The following is a 25,091-nucleotide window of genomic DNA, read 5'->3' on the forward strand; positions in this document are numbered from 1 at the left end:
ACTTGCTGACAACTCACTGTGTACTTGGCACGGGGCTAAGAGTTTTACATGTATTAATTCTTTAAGTTCTTATTACAAACCCATGGTGTGGATATGCCTGTTATCTCAGTTTTCCACAGGAGGAAATAGAAAGGCGTACAGAGATTAAATAACGAGTCTCAGGTCACATGGGACCAAGGAGTTTGGCCCTGTCGACTTAGGTCTTCCCCGACTGACAAATAAAAGGGGGACCATACTTGTGTCTGAGAAACCACGCCGGCCACAACCACACATATTTAAATCCATCAGGAGAAAAGGCATATGAACTCTCTAGACTGATAAGGAGATCCAGGCCCTAACCCAGGCCCCACCAACATGAGGGACATGGCCTCCAAGCAGGGACAGATGTGTCACCTCTTCTAACCTCCATTTTCCCACCTAAAAGATGATGGTCCTAGGTAACGGCTCTTGTATCCTAGCATTGTCTGTAAGAACATCAGAACGCAACCTTAGAACTTCGGGACCAAGGTCAGAAGGACCTAGTTCGAATCTAGCTACAAGACTTGGTGATTGTGGGGGGGTAATTTAGCTTCTCTATGCCTCCGTTTCTTCACCTGCGAAGGGGGAAGACAATGAATTTGTTGTAAGAGGCCTTGCATGCAAACGCCGAATACAGTGTCTGGCATATAACACCCAACAAATGGCAGATAGTGGTATTATTACTGCCATTAGTATTATCATCATTATTAGCATTAGTCATCGTGATCTGAAATGCCACAGAAGAAACACTCATCCTCTTTAATACACGCAGACTCTGTAACCTTATTTGGAAGGATAATCTAGCTAGCTAACACATTTTCCTATTTAAATCCTTGAACAGTTAAAATTAAGGCTGACTCAGAATGTGTGTGTGTGAGGGGGGGACAGATTAAAGGGAAAACCTGGACCCTGATGGAGGGCGGGGCCTTATTGGCTTCCTTCCGTATTATTTCTACCCTGGCTCCAGGCCCTCCCACCAGCTCCCAAGACCCTACATGTAACCTAAAGGGTCTTTAAAAAACTACTCCACCCAACAAGTCTACATCTGCTGAATGATAATGATAAGGTTCCTATGGCAACCCTGCTTTCTAAAGTTTGGGTAGGGGAAGACAGAGGGACCACTTAGCACCTGGATGTTTCATGAAATGCCTTGAAACTGCATGTTTGTTTTTGTTTTTTTTCTCCACAATTACAGCCCATGACCATTTACAAAGTGCTTTCACAGGTGTTACCTACTATGTAAACCAAGGAGGAGTGATGACTATTTTTTATAAATTAAAAATCTAACAATTAGAGTTGTTAAAAGAGCTCTGTGGGGACAGAGCCCCAGAAAGCAGTTTCCAGGCTCTCGGCCTCACATAGAAAGGTGCTGGCTCAGGTAGTAAATGGCCATCAACTGTGATTGAGTGGCCATCAGCTGTGGCTAGTTGGCCGTCAGCTGTAACCAGTGAGCCATTGGCCACTAGTACAACTGCCATGGCTACGCTAGCAGCAAATGGGAGCTAGCAAGAAGATGGTGGCTGAGCTAGCAAGAGCGGATTGCAGTTAGTACGGTGGATTGCAGCTAGCAAGTGAGGTTGGTTGGCAGAGAGAAGTAGTTGCGGATAGTGTGGCTCCTGCCTCCTGTGTCTCCAACCCAGCCACCAGTGAGAATATAGTGACATGACACCCCTATCTATGGCTCCGTGGGTGTTCCTTTTTGGCCTCACCATGTCCTGTGTTCTTATGTGGGGAGCGGGAGCTGAGACCCTGCAGGCCGCCCCGCACGACCAGCTCATATGTATAGAAAAGTCCAGATAAGACCTTGGGTCTCCTAACTTCCAAACCTGCACTGTCGCTTGGAGTCAGACCTTCTCTCTATCAGCCCAACCCACTAGCCCTTCCCCTTTCTCTCAGCTGCCATGCCTTGAAGTGTGTATAGCCCAACCCCTTCATTTTTGCTTTCTATCACATCTTGGTTTATTTCAACAACCATGGAGCATGTGTATGACTTAGCGCTCCAATGAAACCGTGCACGCTTTAAAGCAGGGTTCATCCTAAAGGCTGTTGGACATCTCTTAAGCAGCCATCACTTTAGTTCACAAAAGTGTTGTGATGAAGAGTCAGAGCGTGGACGTCACAATATGCTAATATGTGACTTAATATGACAAAGACCAAGGTTTGAAACCCAGCTCTGAGGCTGCTCAGCTGTGTGATCTTAGGAAAGCTACTTAAGTTCTCCGTGACTTCATTTCCTCGTGTGTTTAATGGAGTAACAGCACTTATCTCATAAGGTTACGATGAGAATTAGTAAGAGCTTGACTCAGGTAATAGCGCAAGCTCTAGGAAATTTTGTTATCATTAATATTATTATCAATGTTATTAATCAATATCATCACACTTTTACAGTTAAGAAAACCAAGTTTGGGATCCAGTGTCTTGCCCAGGGCTACACACCAAATAAGTGCTGCAGCCCAGGAAGGAATTCTGAAATACCACCTTCTACTTCTCCTTCTTTTGTAGTCCTCACAATGTACAACACACAACGTGCTTAGTAATACTCAGGAATTACAGGATGTGACAACTGTAAGGAAACGTAAGCAGTCATCTGGTCGACCCTCGCATTTTGCAGGTTAGAAAATTCAGGCCCAGCAGAATAACACATCTGTTCAATATTGTTCAGCTAGTAATAATAACCTACACATTTGTATAGTGATGCCTCCCGTGTTTCCCCGAAAATAAGACCTAGCCGGGCAATCAGCTCTAATGCGTCTTTTGGAGCAAAAATATAAGACATAGTCTTATTTTATATTATATTATATAAGACCTGATCTTATAGTATAGTAAAATATATATAATGTAACATAATATAACATAATATAATATATAATATATATTATATAATATATATAATATAATGTAACATAATATAACATAATATAATATATAATATATATTATGTAATATATATAATATATAACAATCTTACATAAGACCGGGACTTATATTAATTTTTGCTCCAAAAGATGCATTATCGCTGATTGGCCAGCTAGCTCTTATTTTGGGGGAAACACGGTAATTATGAAGTTTAATTCACCATGAGACACAAAGCCTCCAGGCAAAGCCCACCAGGAACACATCTGAGGTCAAACAAAGTTGGGTTTATAACCACGCCCCGGAGTAGCACGGGTGTCTCAGTAAGACGATGCTAGGAGGTATTCCTTATACAATTTGGGCTTATTCAGTGATTTGGGGGAGGGTTCAAGGAAGCGCAGTTTTCCTCTAGTGGGTGTTGTCATAAAGCAGGAATTCTATGAGCAGGTGTCCTTATAACATGTATCTGGGGAAGCGAGAGGCACAGAGCAGGGGTGGAGCTGTAATCCGTAAAGAAACTGCAGTCATTCATGTGGGCTAGCTGAGAGAGAGGCATGTTTGGACATTTTTGTGGACTGTACAGTGTTCTTGTTTTCATCTTCATTATGGAGAGGTCTTGTTTTTGTCTGGTTCTATCACCATCACAGCGTGACCTTGTCACGTATCAGTGGGCTATGAAATTCTTCACGTCCAATAGGAGAACACCAAGTCCTAGCCATCAGAGCCAGGCCGGCTCCAGGCTGTCAGAAGTTGCTGTTGTTGTTTTCTTTTCTTTGCTCAATTTGTTCAACACGTCACAATACGTGCTTGTGTCAGGCAACGTCAAGGGGTTTAGATGCAAAGTAAATAAGGATCCCAACCCATAATGAGCTTACATTCTAATGGGGGAGAGAGTTAATTAAAAATAAACATGATACATGAAAAATATAAAATCCTACAGTATGTGAGAAGGTGATTAAGTGCTATGGAAATAAAGAAATAGCAGAGCAAAGTGGATCGGGAATGGCAGGCAAGGGTAGCAGAGATAAGCAAGCCTCCTCCGCAGGAAACAAACAGAGCCTTGCAGGAAGGGAAGGAGGTGACCATAACAAAACATCCAAAGGCACATCAGCCTCTTTGTCCCAGTTCAGAAATGAGCAAAATGAGACTTGGAGAGGCCAGGGAATGTGTTCAAGACCACCCAGCAGTTACATGGTAGAACCAAGGAGCACAGGGGTCTCCAGACGACCTGCCACAAGCTGCCTCTCTGTCAACAAACTAGATCACAGGCCGTCCTGGTGCAGGACTGAATCCAGATTTATGGGTAAAAGTGTGGGCTCTGAGACTAGAAAGAAGAGCCTCTGCTTTCTCACACCCACCCAGGTTTACAATACGTCTGTGTATCCATACTGTAGGGGAGCAGAATATGCCATCTCAAAATATACCACTCTGCATGAGGACTATTTCGAGCAGAAGGCATCGAGAAAAAGCAGACACAGGAGGAGTCTCTGTCTGCCTTCTCCCCATCGGCCTGAAAGCAGGGCAGAAATTCCCCTGAAGGTGTCCCGCTTTTTCCATACCAGGAAGGGGTGCAAGGGGAGAGCAACCTTAACATCAGAGATCAAGATGGCACTGAGAAGCATCTACATAAACAAACCTGACCTTCCCACAATTGACCCTCCCTCAAAAGTCCAGAAACCTTTGTCTTTTCACGTCTCTACAAATTTACCATCCTTTGTCAGAAGACAGTATAAAACCTTTCCATCCACGCTGCTTCTGTGGGGGGTTTTCTCTCCTTTCTATGATGCCCCTCCACTCACCCCCATGCCCCATAAAACTTTTAACATCCAGTGAAATGTGTACACTTTGCTCTGTTAATCTGTCAGCTTATTTCACAGACCCAGCCACTGAATCTAAGAAGGTAAATGTTTTCCTCCTCTGTTAGAGTCCCACCTACCCTGTGTGGCCAGGCCATCTGCTAAACACTTCACGCATTATCCCAGTGACCACAAGACATAGGTCCAACCATCAGCCTCTTTTAACAAAACAAAGGCGGGAACAGGCTTTGAGCACTGAGGTCCCTGTTCAATATCACCACATTTGGAAAGCGGCAGTTTGTTTTCAAACGCAGACTGCATTATCTCCTCAGCTGTAACTGGTTGGTAAAACATCACACACCAGTATCGTAATGTTTACAGATATGTGTATGTGTAGCTATAATCCCTAATAATATCTACCTCACAGAGAACTGAGAAGCCTAGATAAATACGCCTAAGGTAGCATACTCCTGCATTCTCAGAACCTGACTCAGGGTAGATGCTAATCATGGATGGATGGATGGATGGATGGATGGATGGATGGATGGATGGAAGGAAGGAAGGAAAGCAAACTTCCTTCTGTTTACACTCCAGAGAACCCCCAAGAATACCTCTTGGCTCAGCTGTGGACAAGAGAAAGCAAGTTTGAAAGAAAAACTGCTCTCAGCACGTCATCCCCAACTGAGTCCCAAACTACCAGGCAGGCAGGAGGGGGGCCGGCTGGATGCCCAGCCCAGCCTCACCGGACACTCCGTTAGGACGCTGAACAAGACTTCAGTTGCATAAGAATTTGTATAAGAATAATATACAAATTCCATTTGTATAAGAATTATAATAATAAAATAAATAAATACACAACTAAACCATCACACTCAAATAGATAACATCAAGTTATAGTTGATGAATGCAATTATTGATGTGTTTTTAAAAAACGAACTTGCCTTGAGCATAGGAGACAAGCCACCAGGGACTGGCCTGGAAGCTTTGTCGAATATAACACGAATTCGAAAATAAAAGTGACTATTAATTACTGTAGCAGTCACCAGCAGCTACAATAACAACAACAAAAATCTAGTCCGGGGCAGCGGGGGAGCAGCAGTTTCAGTTGCTCCGTGTGAAGGCCCCTTTTTATAGCCCAAGAGCCGACCTTTCACCCACCTGCGTCCGTCAGCCCTCTCCATCAAGCTCCTTCTGTTTTAAGAAACATGAAGTAAATCCCCCAGCGCTCTAATCAACTGCTCTTACTCATTTGAAGGGTAACCTTCACAGAAAAGAGGCCACTTGATAAATTCCAGGAAAATAAAACTAAAACATAATGGAAAAGATAGTCTAATCATCAAGGCTAATTATAAAGAAAGAGTAAAGCGCTTCCCCTCCCCACCTCCCCAACCCGGCAAATGTCTCTGGTTTATTTAATAAAAGACCAGTCTTCTAACAAAGATGTCCTTTTTTACTGGTCTGAATAAGAAGAGAAGGAATTCTGGAGGAGATAGTTGTCACTTGTACTACATATTAAACCGCAGCCGTTAGCTTTTGAAACAGTCATTCATATATCGACTGGTGACATAGTAAAATATATATAATGTGCCAACTAGGTACGAGAGGCTGGGGAAAGCAGGGGGGGGGCGGGGGGAAGGGCACCACGTTGCATCAGGCAAGACTCTGCATTCACCTAGCCCACAGCCTGATAACGAAGACGGGTCTCATCCCAGCTGATGATAGCATCACAGAAACCGAGGAGCATTCAACAGAGAGGGGTGCTTTCCATCGGAGGAGGACGGAGGACGGGGAGTCTTCCTGGAGGGGATGTTTGAGCTGGGTCTTGAAGGATGGCTGGGAGGTGGATGGGTGGCATGAACACTGAAAAGACCCTGAAGACTTGCGGGCCACTCACGGGCCCCCTACCTGTCCAACACAGAAGCAGGCGACAGACCTCAGAGGCCAGGGAGCCACACATTCCTAACCAGAGCTGCACAGGAGGATCATCTGAAAACCCTGTTTTCAGAATACACATGTCGAGCCGCAGCCAAGACATAAAGAGGCAGATTTTCAGGAGCAGGGCTTGATCACGTGCTCATGGGAATTTCTGACCAGCAGCCCTCCTTAAGCACTGACCAACACTATTAACTCATTGTTCAAAGGGGGGCAAATGAGGCTTAGAGAGGGCATGTGTTATTCTTTCAGTCACTCAGGGACAGTTATTAAGCATCCACCTGGCAACACAACAGTGAATAAAACACAAATACCCACCCTCATTAAACCTTTTTTGCTCACTGAGACTTTGCAGCAACACTATGGGGTATTACCTTGTTTTCAAAGACAAAGAACCTGAGGCACACCATGTGAAAAGAACACAAACAATACATGATGGACTCAGGATTCCAGGATCCAGCCTTAGCCTCTGAGAAGCATCTCCTACCTCAGGGCTGCCTACTGGCGGCCTCCAGTGGATCTAGCCCCTGGGTGATGAGTACGCATAAGGAAGGCCTCTGTTTTTAGAAGCAGGGACACAGCCAAGCTGGGAAGTGAGCAGTGGAAGAAAGCCCATGCCAGACTGCCAATGAAGAGATTCCAGAATGTTCCATGGGCAGAGTCCAGCTGCAGTGCGTGCTGAATCGTGGCTGTAACGGCTCTTGGTGGCCATGCAATTCTGGCAATGTTCTCCATCCAGACAGCCTCACACGCCTCCACGGAAGGGGGACAGGAACTCTTCCTGAAGGAACTCTTCCTGAAGGAACTAGCTGGGGGGTGCGGGGGGCTGTCTAAGCAGTTACTTCCCACTCAAACCAAATTCAGAGACTCAAACAAAGCCTCTGAGGTCTCTGCAGCAACTAGGAGTGATTAAATAAAGAAACCTACCAACCACCAGCGAAGAGAACAAGACACAGAGGAAGAATCCCACTGGACCTGGACTTGGAAACATTTCTGGGTCAATGTGAAGAAGCCATTATGTCTTCCATGGGGTGAGAACCAGAACTCAGCCCTGAACTTAGAGACCAGTACGGAGCCCAAGGCCAGACCTTCCACTTTCAGTCCTGTGACAGGCAAATCACTTACGCACAGTTCACCCTGCTGAGAAACGGTGACTTGCAAAGGTTTCTGCACAGGTTTAATAAACAGCTTTGAAAACATTTCACATCTTACCTGGCACATGACAAGTGCCCTACAAATGGCTGAGACATCTGAATTTGTTTCTAAACGTAGGTTCTGAAGAATAGACAAAGCCCTTCTATGGTTAGCTGTCAGATGAACCTGTCTGTCATTAGCTTTTCTTCCAATTTTTGTTTGGCCAAGAGCAAGAAGAAAAGGCTAAAATAGCACTTTACATCAAGGTTTATGGGGCAGACAGAGCCTGGCGACCTCTGGGAATCCACCTCTTTGCCCACATGCCATCACTGTTCTCAGCGGAAAGCTAAAAGAAACAGACTCGAGGGCAGGAGAAAATGCATTATGAGCTTTTGATACTCAAATAGCAAGTTCAATGGATGTAAGCAATAAATATTCCCAATGGACACGCAACTGTAAGAAACAATGGGGGGGAAATGCAAAAACAATAAACTAATAATAATAAGAATAATAAGAATAAAGAAATGATGGAGTCAGAGAAAGAGAAAGCTAAATAGCATTCCACTACAGTTAGTTAGTTTCTTCAGGAAGATAATAAACAGTTATTCACAGGTTTCTTATGGTTGTTGATGTGTAAATTTTAGCAATTGGCAATTAACACTTTCCTATTTAAATAAAACGCTTATTTTAAACAGAAGATGATGACAGATTGGATTGGCCGAAACTCTGGCATATCCCACAGATGGCACCTGTACCACCAATAAGCCCATAACTATGTTACCCATTTGTCAGGCCCTGGGCTTGAGAAAAAATTACCAGCCTCCAGGGAGCAACCCTTGCAAACTCAAACCTAGGTCATGATAATAATGTTATATTACCACACTTACTAATTTCAGAATGGCATCTCAAGGTAGTGCGTTTTAAAATATGAAAAGAAAGGCAAGAGCTTTACATGAACCCAACAACCTGGGATAGTTAATACATTAAAAAAAAAAAAGTACACTTTGGGGAAATAATGGCACCAACGGAATACAAACAAAAACATTCACCTATGGTTTCAGTTGATATAAATGGGGGTCCCCACAAGGCTGCTGGGAAAAGCACTGGCTGAGCAGGGACTCATAAAGGGTCCAAAGCCATCGCAGGCTTAACGAGAGCCAGGTGAACGTACTTCTCAAACAGCAGCACAGACAGGACCAGGCTTCAAAGGCACGTGAAACCGCCAGGCACTGGAGGGCATTCAGAACTTCACTCTTTAGATGACAAATTGAGCCCATGACAGTGGGTGGACAGTCCCAGGCTTACCCTGTGAGGCAGGGCCAGGGCCAGAAACCAGGCATCCTCTGCTCTTTCTGCTTCACGCCCCCCCTTAAACTCTTGGGGTCTCTTCAGAACCGTCTGCCACACCATTTGCAGAAGCTCAGGTAGAAAAGAAACAGCACGACAGCAGCTAGGTTTCAAGGGGAGCTTGAAGAACCTCACTCAACATTTCTAGAACTTTCTCCACTGGACCCTTTATGAAAAATAGCATTCCCTCATATATCAAAATTCTTCTCAACTCCTAGAGCTCCAAGAACCTTAGACGTAAAAAGAAGTCAGCAGTCCAGTACTAAACAGAGGCCTGGGTTTACATCCAGCTGTGTGACCTTGGTCTCAACTAATACAATCAAGAAATCTTAGGCAAAAAAGGTGGAAGCACCCCAAGTGTCCATTGACAGATGAATGGAAAAACACAGTGCCGTGCAGCCGTCCCCGCTTATTCATGGGAATATGTTCTGACACCCGCAACAGACGCCTGAAACCACAGACAGTACCGAACCCTGTATATACTGCTTTTTCCCTATGTATACATACTGTACCTATGATAAAGTTTGATTTACAAATTAGGCAATTCCGTGGATACAAGATTCATTCTTACTGTAGATCTTAGCAACCAAAGATTGTTTTTTCTTTCCATTAGTCGAGAATGTTCACCTTGTTTCACTTAAAGGAAGCACGTCACAGCTTCTCTTTGGCATATCTGAATTGCCAGCATCACTACTCTTGCGCTTTGGGGTCACAATGAAGTAAAATAAGGGTGACTTGAACACGAGCTCTGCAATAAGGTAAGAGTCGATCTGATTGTGAGCCAGAAGACTCACAGGCAGGGAACCCACACAGCATGGAGACCCCGGACAGAGGATGGTGGAGAACCCGGGAGGGGCGGGAGCAAGACAGCTCGAGAGTTCATCACGATACTCAGAATGGTGTGCAATTTAAAACGTATGAATTGTTTATTTCTGGAATTTTCCATTTCATTTTTTCAAACCACAGTTGACTGACTGTGGGTAACTGAAACTGCAGAAAGCGAAACCTCGGAAAGCGAAACCACAGATAGGAGGGGACTACTGTACGTATGTATGATGCAAGGGAATGTCATGCAGCCATAGATAGCAAGGAAATTCTGCCACATGCTTCATACGTCATGGATGAACCTGGAGGACATTGCGCTAAGTGAAATACGCCATCACAAAAGGACAAACACTGTATGATTCCACTTAGAGGCGCTATCTAGAGGAGTCAGATTCATAGAGACAAAGAGTCTAATGGGGCTTGACAGGGCTGGGGAGGGGAGGCGAGAAGGGGGTGTTGTTTAAGGGGAATGGAGTTTCCTTTTTACAAGATGAAAAGAGTTCTGGAGATTGATTACACAACAATGTGACTGTACTTAACATTATTCAACGGTCCATTTTAAGATGACAAATTTTCTGTTATGTGTATTGTACCACAATTAAAAATAAAAGAAAACATAATTTGTTAAAAAATCAACAAAGTGCTATTTAAGCCCAGGGCTTGAAACAAGACTTAGGTAAGATAATGTTCACAATCTAAATATAGGCCCTGGCACACAACAGGCATTCAAATAAATGCCTGCGTCTCCCGCTGCCTTCACTTTCAAAATAAGAAGTAAAGCTGTGGCCCAAACAGGTTAAGTGCCTGGAAGAAAAAACCACAGCAGTTAGAAAATCTGAAGTCAAAATGTCCCAGTGCAAAACTGGTTTCCCAACTCAATAGCAAGGGTGGCCTGAGGAACGTCACCCAACCAGCCTCGTCCTCGTCGGTCAGTGAGCAGCCGGATTGTCCAGAGCTCAGACAGGATGTGCTGAGGATAAACGTGTGGAAAGGGCCTGTCAAACACGATGTGCTCATAAACAGGCACTTCACGGGACTCAGCAGGGCAAAAAGCAGGGACAAAACCAACACAGCCAGGTTGCCAGGCCACTGGCCAGATCCCCCTGGGCCAGCCTGTCAATCAACTGCCACAACAACTGGAATGCTGTGTCCGTTTCCTTCATCCCGAATCTCAGGGTGGGCGAGGCTGGCAAGCGTCTTAAGCCTGAGTGTGCAAGGAGGCGGCATTTCTCAGGCAGCCGCCCCCTCAGCTTCCTGGCCTGTCTCCTCCCGCTCATCCCACACCCCTTATTCCTGTCTGTGAAGCGAAGAAAAGGTCAGTAAGCACAGCCCCAGCTGGCTATTATCACCCGAACGCCACTTTAAAGGGACACGGGCTCTGCAAGGAGATAAGAGCTAACTCATTTTCCCCTCGGTTAACCCGGTGGTCAAGTGTGGTCACCACTGGGGCAAACGATGCCAACCTTCACCATCATCCACTCTGCACAAGGAGCCACGCCCTGCAGTTGTGCTAGATGTGGGCACGCGCGCGCACACACACACGCACGCTTTAGCCTACAATTCTCACAACACAAGAAACCAGGTACAGCTCATGGCAGCAGACCGTCAGCACAAGTCAGGCCTGCCCTGGAATCCTGGCTGTGGGACTATGGACAGGCAATCCACCTCAAGAAGCCCCAGGCCCTCACCTGAAGAACGGACACCCCCTGCCGAGGGTCAGCAGTCATGGCTCCCAGACCTCCCCCACCGTGGGTCTGGTACCGCCCCCTACTCCCACTCCCACCACTTGCTCCAGCCCCACTGGCTCTTGCCTCAGTAAATAAATGTTGTAGCTAAAGTCACGAAAGTCACTTCTACTCACCACGTTTCTGGCAGGAGGAGCCATGTGGCCCTGCCCGACTGAAAAAGGGCAGAGAAGGGACACAGTCCTCTGTCCCCATAAGAAGAGGACCAGGCTGGGTGAGAAGCAGAAGCTTCCCGCACAGTCACTGTCCCATCCTCACAGGCTCAAGGCTAGTGAAGCAGGTAAGCCACACACACCCGAGAAGCAGCACCACGGCAAAGGCTACATCAGAAGTTCATACCAACTGCTACCGGAGCAAAGAAAGACTCCACTCACTCTGCCTGGGAGCCGGCACTGCAGGGTCCAGGGATCAGGGAAGGCTTCTCTGGGGTGGTGACACCTAAACTATGCCATGCACGACAGGACTTTCCAAGGGAAGGGGCTAACAGCAATCACCAAGCACGTACTCAGGTGCGGCACGAAGACACAGCAAGGCCTTGAATAACACAGCCGTCTTGGGTTGTCTCTCCACATTTCCAATGTTGAGTTTTGGGCTCCCCCACAACATTATAAACTCACTCACAGGGGGCCTATGTGACACTGTGGCTGCCAGAAAGAGTCACCAGGAGCACCCGAGGCGAAGCTGAGTGTCAGACAGGACACGGGGGTCTCAGGAGAGGCAGTATGGGGATGTGGAGGCCAGACAGGCCTGGGTTCAAATCCCAGCTCTGCTATGTGACCTGGGGCTACTGCGATGTCGTTGTGTGTAAGCTGGAGGTTGTAAAATATAAGCTCCTCTTATGAGAGCTGAGTCTTCGCTAATAAAACAACTCTATTAACAAAGAAGGAACAGCCCTGTAACACAACGGTCAAAACTGTTACCAGGAGTAAAAAACATCAAAATAATACTGATCATTAATGTTACAATGTTAGCTATTTATTTGTTAGAATTAACATGTATGAGTATTTATGGTGTGCCAGGCTTTACTTGAATAATCTTATTTATTCCTTATTAATCCTACACGATATTACTATTATCCCATTTTGTGGGTGAGAAAACTGAAGCACAGAAGTCAACTGAGTTGCCCAAGGTCATGGGAATGTAATCCAGAAGGTGGATTTCCTCCATAATGAGCCTCAGTAAGGAATTCATTGTCCCCACCTTTGCACACAGCACTGTGGCAGATGAGAACACAGGAGCCAACATATTAGGGTTTAGGTCCCATATCTGCCACTCAATAGCTGTTTGACCTTGGGCGTGTCGTCTCTGTAAGTCTCAGTTCCTTCATTTCTAATGTGGGGATTAATACGGACTCATTGGGTAACGAAGACAATTAAAATGAAACAGCATGCGTTAAGTCCTTGACACAAAGTAAACTCCCATAATGCTCGTGTTCTTCTTTTAGCCGTAGAGGGAACGTGTCCTCTCAACTAGCTCAATGACCTCCTGCCTCACGATGGGGCCGGTGGGGCAGCAAACCTCACAATGCCTGGACAACGCCAGGCCATTTCTAGGAAACTGGGCCAGTCCTTGGACTTTGTTCTGGGCTCAAGTGAACTTTATTAAAAATAACGAGGGGATAAGAGTGCTTTTATTTTCAAGATTTAAATTGTGGTCCTTAACTTGAAGACACCAAAAGCAACCTGCAGTGTTTGTGTAACCAAATGAGTTGTCTAGCATGCATGTCAAGCATTCAATTTCAGTTTTAACTGAAGGCAAAATAAATATGTGACATCCACGTTTCGTAATCTGGCAAAACTAATCCCTCACATGTTTCCGGGTGACTGAGAAGTGTGTGGAGGTGTAATGGGCTTCTGTGAGTGGACTTGTTTTCAGGGTGGCGTGAGGCTTCCCTTTCTTCCACCCACTGGCAACGGCTCAGGATAGAGCCCATCCTGATGGGGCCTCATCTGAGAGAGGCAACGAGGAGAAAACTGGGAGTGACCTTCACATCACTGATGCCTGCTAAGGTCCCTTCCAGGTTTAACGGGCTCTGATTTACCTCAACAATCTTGGAGTCCCTGCCAGTGCCTGAAATTGAGCTGGGTCCCAGGGAAGACGTGGAGGCCCCTTCTGTCAGGAAAGTTACAATAAAGATGCGATAAAGTGCTACACCGAACATAAGTTAAATATCCAAAGCACAATACCCATAAGAAGTACATGGATGATAAAGACAAGTGGGGATATAGAGAAACCGATGCTGGCGTCAGGTTACTGGGCTGCAGGGGCAAGATTCAGTCGGCTTGGGGGTGTGAAGCATCCAAGCCTTCCTTCACTTGCTTCAGAAACACAAGCCTAAATACATGTTTCCAGGCAAGACTGTGAGCTCCTTGGGGGTAGGGATGGTGCTTTGTTCACCGCACTATCCCCAGAACCATGATGAAAAACAAGACTCCAATGCTGGCTGGCTGGCTGGTTAGAAGGATGGATGAGTGGGTGGGTGGGTGGATGGATGGATGGATGGATGGATGGATGGATGGATGGATGGAGAGATGGAAGGATAGGTGGGTGAATGGTTGAATAGTTGGGTGGGTGGATGGATGGATGGATGAACAGAGAGATGGAGCTGCTTTGGGAAGATGCATGACTGCCCTGAGACAGCAACAGGCAAAGGAATGTGGATTTAATTAGTCAATCCAAGCCCTCAGAATAAGGCTTTCCCTGGAAGCCAGTGGCCATATTTCTCCTATTCCTATCTGCAGAACACAAAGCGCTCCTGGCCTGTGGTCCCTGGGTTTCCCAATCCCTCCCTATATTTGGACTGTGTTTCTGAGGTAGTCTCATCCGTCAGGCCTATCTCTCTCATTCTCTCTCCACGTGTCTCTCCTGATCACCTTTAGCCCAATTCTGCTCCTAACCTCGATGCCCAGCCCTGCCTGTGGGTTAGTTCATAGTTTCTAGACAGGACACAGGCATGGATGACAGGCCCAGGACAGCACGCAGAACACATTCGGACGAAGTTTTATCACAAAATACGGCTGACCTCCACTGTGGGACAAAATGCAGTGGCCTCTGCTTTCTCTTCTGTCCCTCTCCCCTGCCCACAGACACAGAGCTCATGTACCAATCCTCAAGAAGGGAAAGTGCAGCTGGGAGCAGTAAAATCTAGTCACTACGCCTGCTGGCTGAAGCCACGTGTTCCACCCAACACGAGAAGACTGCAGATAATTTCAGCTCAACTATTTTTTTTCCTTCCCAGCCAGACCTTGAGATGTTATCACCACTACACTACAAAGTAGGTTTTGTTCGGTTTGTTTGTTTTCCTTAAAGAACATCCTGGTTCCTTAGGACCCAGGAATATTGACATCTTTTTCAGAGTGACACTGACACAACTCCACTTCAAATACATAAATGTTTTCAACCTAAATGAGTCATTTGGTGGCAACAGTGAGTTCACAAGACTGCATATGGGTTGATCCCTTTACCAAGGAGTGAGTGGGCAGAACTGAGTTTGAGGCTATAAAACTTAGAATAATGAGGTCTTGTTTTTCCTGGGGATATCCGTTGCTGTACACACGAAAAATAGGGAGAAAAGTAGAGAGACTGTTTAAAACTGAGGTCAGGCTGAGTTCTCCCTTGGGTAGAATCCAGCTACACAGATCTCTTGCTATCAAATCTTGGGGAGGGGAGGAGGTACTTAACCTCCGACCCCCATTAATTCATCTGTGGTTATGAGGATTAACTTAAATCACTTACTACATGCAAAGCATTTGAAAAATCTGCGTGTATATTAAGCACTCAGTTAATGTGAGCTGTTATTATTTAGAGAAAGCACAGTAGGGAGCTATGCTGTCTAATATGGTAGTTGCTAGCCACCTGTGGCTATCTAACTTTAAATTAATTAAAATGAAATAAAGTCAAAAATTCAGTTGCATTAGCCACATTTCAAATGCTCAATAACTACCTGTGGCTAGTGGCTACAGCGGGGATATAGAGGATTTCAATCACTTACCAAGTTCTATTGCACAGTACTGGTATGCAGGTCAAGAGAAATAGCTTGAAATTAGAGGGTCTGTGTGACCCTGGGCAAGTTACTTAACCACCCTGTGCCTCACTTCCTCATCTGTAAAATGGGGATAATAGTAGCTACAGTCAAGACGAGGATTATCTGCTGTGTAAGTGCTTACAATAATGGTAAGTGCTCACCAGCTTTAAAAATGGGGGGCAGACATAGTTAGGGTGCAGGATGGGTTGTTGGGAGAATTAGAAAGGTATGTAAAGCACCTTCCACAGGGGCAAACACACAGCAGACACTCAGTTCACTCACTCTTGTGTGACTGTTTATGGAGCACCTACTATGTGCCAGGCATTCTTCTAGGCACTAGAAAGCTAGAAATGAACAAAAGCCCTGCCCTCACGGACCAATCTCCATAAATGAGGGAATAGCTATTCTGATACAGAGACAGTCAACTTCCATTTTTACCACATGTTAAATATTCCTAGCAATGAAAAGGGAATGTTGCCAAATACAAAAGTACCCCCAAAGAGGTGCCTAATAAAACAGCTGGAGGGAAGGAAGGAAGGAAAGAAAGAAGGAAGGGAGTTGGGAAGACGCTTGATAATACACGAATAGTGAGCAACGTGAGTTATGGTAGGTAGGCCCTCCGTGAGCGATCCAGGTAATTACGCTATGATGGGTGTGGCTAACTCAGAGAGCTGTTGCCCGGAGACACTAATAAATGCTTCTAAAGCAGTCTGCACATAGTGTTATGTATAAAAGCTTAATCATCTTTAACAGAATGACTGGGATAGAGATGGCCTTCACGTACATGCCCTCTGGCTTCTATTCTGGGCTCCGCTCTGACTCACCCGGTCAGCTGGGGCTGCTCACTCCCCTCTGTAGTACCCAGGGGGAACCGAGCGTGTGGGAAGCCAGCCAGCATCCCACCTGGCAAACAGCCTTTCCCTGGAGCTGGACAAGCAGAGCCACCCAAGAGGGACGCATCCCCGTGCCCAGAAAACTCCTACCCAGCCCTCAGACTCGCCTGCTGGCCTGAGCTACCTGCATTCTGGCCTCACTTCTATTCCTCTCTGGACAGAACTTTCCCAGAAGGGGGCCCATGGCACCACACCTCTGCACGTGTTTCTGTTGCCAAAACCTAAAGGCTCATTTTGGTAGGTTTGCAGCTCCCCGACTGAGTTAAACATCCTGAGGGGGTTATGTGGAGTCATTGGCTCTCATGAGCCTCGGCAAGTTATTTCACGTCCTCAGTCCAGCCCCGCCTTTGTTGGGTAGTAAGGAAAAACAGTGTTTGCTCCTCAACGTTGTTAGGGGAATTCAGTGAGATAAATAAAGTGCCCAAGTATTCAGTAGGAACTAGTTTACAGCCTATCTAGAATGTCAAGATGGGGAGACAAGAAGAAGAGACGTGGTTCCAGCCCCAAATGCTGTCACTAGCTATCAGGGCCATCTGGTCTACCTAGGCCTCACCCTCCTCGTCATTCCAAGAAGGGGGATAAACTAAATTGGTGCTGCTCGCCCTGCAATCTCTTGCACACTCCCTTCCCAATGGTACCACAACCATGCTGCTTTTCAGCCTGCTGAAAGGAACACAAGGTCTATCCTAGAAATTCAGTACAAGAATTCATACCAGCAACCTCTTCCATCTACATAAGCCTTCCTTCCAAGTGGCTACGACAGGATGTCTGTTTATCACAGGTGTCCCACATCCATGGGCAGGTGGGAACACCAGTATGTAATCCCCGGGGTCTGCAAGAGAGCGCTCCCATGACCTGCCTCACCCGAAGCAGTAATACCAGAGAAACGACAGGTTTGAAACACTAGTTATACATGGTTTACATAGATACATATTAAAATAAATCCATAAGTATTCCTGTAAAAATGCTTGTGTTGAATATCACACTTCAAAACACACGGGAATGGATAACGTCTAAGGTTCTTCCTGTGTTTGATATTCTACAACGACTTCTGCTAGGAGCTGACCTAGCCAGGAGGACAGGGCTGACGAGAGGGAAGTGATATCCCCTACAAGGTCTAAAATGAGCTCCATCCATTTCTTCCCTCGCCCCATCGCACCCAACACCCACCACACCACGCATGGCCTGCTCTTGCCTGTAGCCCTCCCCCACACGTGCTTATTAGAACTACAGGCAATTTCCATTGCCATCCAAGAGGATTCTTCCCATCAAACGTGTTCCTGTATTCTTTCTTATACTTGCACTTTTAACGTCCCTTTCTAGTAGCTGCCCAGCCCTGGGATTGAGCAACAGAAATTACCAGCCATGTCTCATTCCACTTGTTACTCATGTTCTGCACGGCCCCTCCATGGCAACTCAGCTTACAGACACAACGCTGACCACGGCTCACCTTGCGGGGCTCAAAAACAAATGGGGGGACCGCAAGGTACATGGATGAACCTCAAAACTAAATGTGCTGCCCTTACGTGCTTCGACAGCGTTATAAAAGGTGATGGAAATTCAGGGCAAGAAGTGGCTGATTCCAAAGGTGAGGAAGGGGAAAGAAAGATCTTGAACAGGGCTGAAAATGAGCAGCATTCAGACGGGGGGCGGGGCAGGAGATGAGGGAAATTCATTGGTTCAACATACTCATTTCTGATACAAGCTCCTCTCTCCAGGCCCCCCTCTGTCAGACTCATTTTCTCCTTGGAACCAGCCCCTTTAGCTTTAAGCCAGCCATTCAGATCTCTGCAGCATCTTCCCATTGTTGGTTGGTCAGTTGGCTACTCCCAGCTTGTTCTGACCCTTTCAGGCCTGCGGACCTTCCCCATTCCCTGGGCCCTGACCCAATACTGCACTCTCCAAGTTGGCATTAAGTGTGGCAAGTCTAAAATTAGGACTGTTTCCATAGATATCTAGACGTCTCTGGAGCAGATCTGTTCAGTTCCCAAGTAGGAAAAAAAAACAAACACAGATTTTTTTCCCCATTCTGACTGCAAAGCAACTGGGGGTCTGGAAAATCCAAGCTGGCTCATGTCTGGACACACCTCCGAGGTTTCCTGGCCCCGCGGGAAAGGCCAGAGGAGGCATCTCTGTTCTGCAGTGGCACTGATGGGGGCTTGTCCTCACTGCGCTAAAAAGAACCAGCAGGAAAGGAGGGACGGCAAGCCTGGGCACCAACGCGTCTGGGCCACCGGCACACACTCATCCTCACTTCGTCCTGGAAGGGGGTCCCTTCTTGGAGGTGGTCCTACTTCCTCCCATTTCAGAGACAAGACAACGCAGATTCGGGAAGTTAAGAAACTGGCTCGCCCTGTAAGATGGCCCACACCATTCACAGGTAGCACACAGTTAAAACATGAATTACAAAAACGTTCAGAGAACCCTTACGGCCACCTAGCAATGGGTAGTCATCGTGATAATGATGACAGGGGAACAATAATACAAGGCACAGCTAATATTTACCGGCACGGTTTTGTCCTGTGTTGTTCTCTGCTCAATGCTTCTCATGGATTCTCTCATTTCATCCTTGTATGGGTTGAATTGTGTCCTCCTAAAAAAAGATCTGTTGAAGTCCTAGCCCCAAATAACTCAGAATGTGACCGTATTTGGAGACACAGTCATTGTGGATATAATTAAGATGAGGTCACACTGGAGGAGGGTGGGCCTCTAGTCCAGTATGACCAGTGTCCTTGTAAGATGGCCATGTGAAGACAGACAGACAGAGAGAACACCATATAATGACCAAGGATTGGAATGATGCATCTACAAGCCAAGGAACGCTAAAGATTGCCAGCAAACCACTAGAAGCTAAGAAGAGGCAAGAAGGATTCCCCGCCCAGGTTTCAAGGGAACATGGTCCTGCTAACACCTTGATTTCAGACTTCTAGATTTCAGAACTGTGAGATAATAGATTTCTGTGGTGTTCAGCTACCCAGTTTATGGTATTTCGTTATGGCAGCCACAGGAAACTAATACAGCCCTCAACACAATTCTATGAAGACTTAGGTACTAAGACAGTCAGGGTTTACACAGGAGGACCTGAAGCTTAATTAGGAGCAAACAATAGCAGTAACAAATATCAACATGGTACTAAGTGCTTTACAGATATTAACTTGTTTAATCCCCACAAAGACCCTAACTGCATAACAACCCCATGAAGCGGCCCCACTTTAAAGAACAGGGGGTGGCCGGTTTGCTCAATGGTTAGAATGCAGTGCTCATAACACCAAGGTCACTGGTGTGATTCCTGCATGGGACAGTGAGCTGCACCCTCCACAACTAGATTGAAAACAACGACTTGACTTAGAGCTGATGGGTCCTGGAAACACACTGTTCCCCAATATTCCTCAATTTAAAAAAAAACACACACACAAAAAAACCCCGAAGTGTTAAAAAGAAAAAGAAAAAAAAAGAGGCCAGTGAGGCACAGAAAGGTGAAGTAATTGGCCTGAGGTCACACAGTTCATAAGTGGCGGAGTCAGGATTCAAACGCAGACCCAGAACCTGTGCTCTTACCCCTAACACCACCTAAAGCCAGCAGTCACTGTCTAATCTGCACTTGAACTCCGCTGGTCTGGTTTCAAAGCCCACATCCTTGGCTTTTCTCTCAACTTTGTATTCCACCTGCCAGATAGAACGCTTTGCACTTAGTGGCCCTTAAAACGCTTATTTGATGACACAAACCAATTAATTAAATGGGCAGTGACTTACATACATCCCATTAGTTCACATTAAATTCAAATTAGTTCATTTTCGCAGTTAAAACTGACCCAGGTCCATATGGGCGATAGAAATCATGACAGGACTAACTAGGTTATTTAGAGTACTCGGCAGGCAGAGGAAAATAAAGCTCCTCTCTCACAAAGCTTTTCTGCACTAAGGCATTTTAGTAAACACTGAATGAGCACCTACGAAGTGCCAGCACTGGGTCAGGTCACGGGAGGGCAGAAGACACACAGCCCCAGCCCTGAACAGACATGGAAACGGCCACATATATCCTGGGAAATACCAACAATGAAATCAGAACGGAGGTGCTATTGGAGGACCGAGGACAGGTACCTAAATCTGCCCAGGTAAATAGCCCAAGGCTTCAGAACAGGTGACATCTGAACTGCATCTTCAATTCCAAGCTTATTTCTTATTTTAGGGCTAACCAAAACACCTCCCAAAACACTCAAGCACATGACTTTCTTTCCTCCGTCCTCCCTCCTTTTTTTCTTTCTGCAACTTTTCACCTGCAATACTAGACTTTTCACAGCATGAACCACACTGGTGGCTGACAGGATATTCAGTAATATTCAATTTTCATGATTACTAATCCATAATGAAGGGACGAGAGTTCATTGTTCACCTTAAGAAAAACATTTTTAAGGTCAACGCATTGAATAACTAAAGTGAACAGATAACTAGTGATGATTATTCGTGTTCACTCAGCTAAACTATCCCCCATATTTCATTTCTGTATCAACGAATGAGGAGGAAACAGCACGAGGAAAAGGGATGGGGGCAGGGGTGAGGGCAGTGTGTTGGGGATGGGACGAGGGGTTCTGGGAGCCAAGGAAGAAGGATCTAGAATAGAGATGTGTCCTGGCACCACCTCCCAGCCAGTCACTCACCCACCCACAGGGTCACTCCACACACAGCAAGCTGGCAGGGTCATCAGGCGGCATGTGGCTTAGTGGAAAGAATGCAAGCTCTGACTTAACCCCACCTCCGTCACTTACACTGTAAAAGGGACTCCGGGATCTGCCTTACGGAGTCGTTCCCAGTTCTCGTGCACCACAGGTGCTCAGAACCTTGCACGTGACACAATAAATATTAGCAGTTTTGTTCTATACACAGTCTTCACTGCCCCAGAATTTAACAGGAGGCCTGAGCAAAGAGCAGCTATCCTCCTTCATCACCACTGTCACCATCCTCACCAAAGCTGTGTCCAAGTCTTTTACATCCCTGGGCTTGACTTTCCATATCTATGAAACCAGCTCTCGGGGTACATAAGGAGCAGACAGACTCAGGACCAGCCCAGCTCACACTGGGAACAGGTCTTCCTCCGGTGAATGTGGGACCCTGGTAAAGAGTCATGGAACTGACTTAGCTGAGGAAACAAACAAACAAGACTTTTCCATGAAAATCAGATCCTTTTCTGATTTTGGGGACAGAATATTAGGGACAGAAAACGTGTCCACTCACCTCTGTCCTGCAACAGGGTGGCCCTTGAGGAGGGTGGGACTGGCTGTCTCTCCAGCCCTGACCATCTCGAGCTGGCAGGACCTGGCCCCGCCAGAGCACACAACCTCGCTTCCGCAAAGGCTTGACTCGTGTTTGGGTTTATTATTTCTGCACCGCCCACTAAAAGCCCTTGGATCAGGTGAGAGTCGTTCTTTTTTTAACCCCCCTGGCATGAGCAGCGCACGACGGAGGAACGCCTCGATTAGCTCAAGCTGTTCCCAGACAAACGAGCCACGCCATGGAGTTTATTTGTGTGGTCTCTTCTGAATGGTGTCCAGTGGTGACCCCCTGCTGCCCGCTCAGCACTGAATGAAGGTCGGGTGTCCCCGTGCAGGCCTTCCCCGGGAAGCTCAGATGTAGGAAGGCACCCAACACTGGCCTGACCACAGGTGCCCCCACCAAACCACTGAACAGATTAGATCAGCAAGCTCCATCGCCCTCTGCCCTTCCCCCACTACCACCTTGAGAGGTGACAGGGAACACTCAGCAGACACAACCAAGAAACACTGGATTAGGAGTCAGGAAGCTTCGGGAGGGATCAGCTGTGTGGCCAACGGTGGGTGGGTCTCAGCTGGCCGGTGGGGGGGGGGGGGGGAGACTCCATCAGGTGGCCTGTAATAAATCCTGGCACTAACATCTACGGATCCCTGTGCCATTCTTTACCCTCCCTCAGCCTGCATCTCGCGTTCCCCTCCTCCCCTCCCACAAGGCCTGGCATCTGCCTCCCATTCCAGTCCTGCCCGCACTTCTCAGGTCACAAATACAAGTACAAGTCACCAATTTCACCTCCCTCCTCCTCTGCCTCAGCGTCTGTCCCACCTCCTCCCCTCACCTCCCACCCTGACGTTTCTTCTACGTTCCCCACCCGTCACTACTGTTTTAATCTGTCCCTCCTTCTTTACGCCTCCCTGGTCCTCTGTTGTCCTGCCTCCACTCAGGGAACTTAAATGAAAAAATGGTACATTGTTTCCACAGACTGCCCTCTGCCACCCTACCTCTCTCAACCCCAAAACCTCATCTTCCCTGAAAGATTTGGTCCTTTGTTAGATAGAGCCATAAGGATCCGGAGAATGGACCACAAGAGCGGCTCAAGGTCAGAAGGTCGCAGCCAACTGGGGCTCTAGGCACCATTAAGGACACAGGGAACAGACAGAGATTAGCACGGGCCTTCCCTCCTCCCAAGACTCCACTGTGACCATCCTCACAGATCCAGGCATCTTTCAGGAGCATGTCAGCCATGGAGAGAAAAGAGGCGTCTCTAGTTTGATCTGACCTCAAACATTTACGCAAAGGTCTCAGGACACGGCCCAAACAACAGGGCAAGGAAATATAGCAACAGATATGGGTCAATTCACTCAACAAACATTAGTTATGGTTATTGTTTTAAACGGGTCATAAAATAAATAGCATATGCCCTGTTTTTACTGGAACTCCTTTTTGGGGGAAGAGGGCCCTTTTCTGAAATAAATTTAATCCTCAAGCAAGGAATCCTGGGTAAGCCAACAGTAATGGCCGAATGGCTTTCTCCACCATCCACTGGAAAGCCTGCAGTCAGGCAGCTCTGGGTTCAAATGCCACCTCAGCTCCTTATCGGCTGTGACACCGTAGGCCAGGAACTGAGCCTGTCTGTGCCTGTTTCCTGGTCCGTAAACTAGGAACACTAAACTCCCTAGCACACACCAGACTGCGCAGACTATAAACTGACTCGTGAATATCATCTTCATCATCATCATCTTCTTCATACTTATATGAATGTTTATTGAGACTCCAACATGTCAGACAGTCATCTAAGCGCTTTACTTAACACACCTCTAAGAGGCAGCAACTGTGGTGCTCTGCATTTTACAGATGCACAGAGGAGGCGCGTAACTGGCCCCAGGTCACACAGCTGAGCAGCAGATGCAAGATGCCCCCCTACACCATTCGATATCTGATGTCAGGCCCAGGGGCCAGCAAAAAGTAAACTGTGCCGCAACGTGCTCACTAGGATTATTATAATAATGCTGGCTTTATTTTTGTAAGAGCCATTGCTCAGAAGAGTGATTTTATTTTGCCTTTGCATTAAATGTCAGTCCTACGGGCACTGAGCCTAGTGTAATAGCTTATCTTTCTGCCTGCTATCCACTCTCCTCACACTGGAGAGAAAGCCAGGCTGAGGAACTACCGACACACAGCTTTATGGGTCAAGTTGCGTTCTCTGGGCCAAAGAGGCTGGGGGTATCTCCATTCCAGAATGGTTGGCAAATCTCTCTGTGGCCGGGGCCAACTGCAGAATGACAGCCACCACCTGTCCCTCTTGACTGGGGAACGGTGGGGGCAGAGGGCCGTGCTACAGAGACAGCAAAGCTCCTCAGCCTGAAATCCATATGCCCACCTCCAACCATTCCAAGTGGCCTCCAGGCCAGGCAGAGGCTGCCGTTCCCAGCCTGTCACTCCGGCCCCATCCCCTGAGCGTTCACTGGGGCTGAAGTCCAACGTGCTCACAGGCAGCTAGCTGCCCAGCCCCAGAGTGGGAGACCGGTGATCGCAGCTGGCACCTGGCAGCACCCAGCATTTTCACTTTGGTGGGAGCGAGCTGTTTGACTTTGTTCAATTGAAAGCTGCCCTCATCAGAGCCCGGGCAAGCAGAGGTGGGAAGCAGGGTGCAAGGAGGACCCTGCCCGTCCTGATGCTGAAGCCTCCTGCAGCCCCACCCTGGATGGGCTCTGCCAGCCAAGTCACTCTGGCAGCTGAGCGGTGGCCTTCAGTCCCCCTGGGTTCCAGGAGCTTGCCTTCGGGATAAATCCAGCACCCTGGGCTCGAATGGGGTGGCTGGCCCTTCCTCTGCAGCTTCACAGCGGCCACCCGCAGATATTACTCAGTCCAGCAATGTCAATCTCAGCATCCCAACCATGGGATTTTAGACAAAAGGTCACAGAAGAAAATAGATTCAACTGGCCGAGAACACAGGCTTAGAAGCACGACAGCTCTGGGTGTGAATCACTCATCTATTCTCAAGCCATAAGACCTGGTCAAGCTGCACAACTTCTGTGCGCCTCAGTTTCTCATCTGTGCAATGGACACAAATACCAGGTTAGCTAGAACCCCAACCCTGGAGACCATCAGGGATGCAGGACTGAAACAAACTGGGCCCAAAATTCCAACCCTTAGGACTTGCTCGACAGCCAGGGTACACGAAGGCCATGTGTGGAGTCAGGAGAGCAGACACCCTTGGGAGGGGCAAGGAGGCACTGAGAGTCTGGGGCCCCGGGAA

At 47.1% G+C, this 25,091-nt stretch overlaps 1 protein-coding gene across 5 annotated transcripts in view; it reads right to left on the reverse strand.

The window, feature by feature from the left end:
* Positions 1-25,091, reverse strand: part of LARGE1 (LARGE xylosyl- and glucuronyltransferase 1) — a 486,966-nt gene that overhangs the window by 421,922 nt on the left and 39,953 nt on the right. The window contains exon 1 of one of the 5 annotated variants that reach the window (XM_019728417.2): positions 21,800-21,935. The exons of 3 other annotated variants lie outside the window; for them this stretch is intronic. In XM_019728417.2, coding sequence (XP_019583976.1) covers positions 21,800-21,864 — 65 coding nt within the window. In that variant the 5' untranslated portion in view covers positions 21,865-21,935. Of the gene's footprint in view, positions 1-21,799; positions 21,936-25,091 lie in introns of those variants that run through there. One more of the 5 variants, XM_019728416.2, reaches the window with a different exon arrangement.

Source organism: Rhinolophus sinicus, linkage group LG02 (genome assembly GCF_036562045.2).
Source record: "Rhinolophus sinicus isolate RSC01 linkage group LG02, ASM3656204v1, whole genome shotgun sequence".
In the NCBI taxonomy this organism is placed as follows: domain Eukaryota; kingdom Metazoa; phylum Chordata; class Mammalia; order Chiroptera; family Rhinolophidae; genus Rhinolophus; species Rhinolophus sinicus.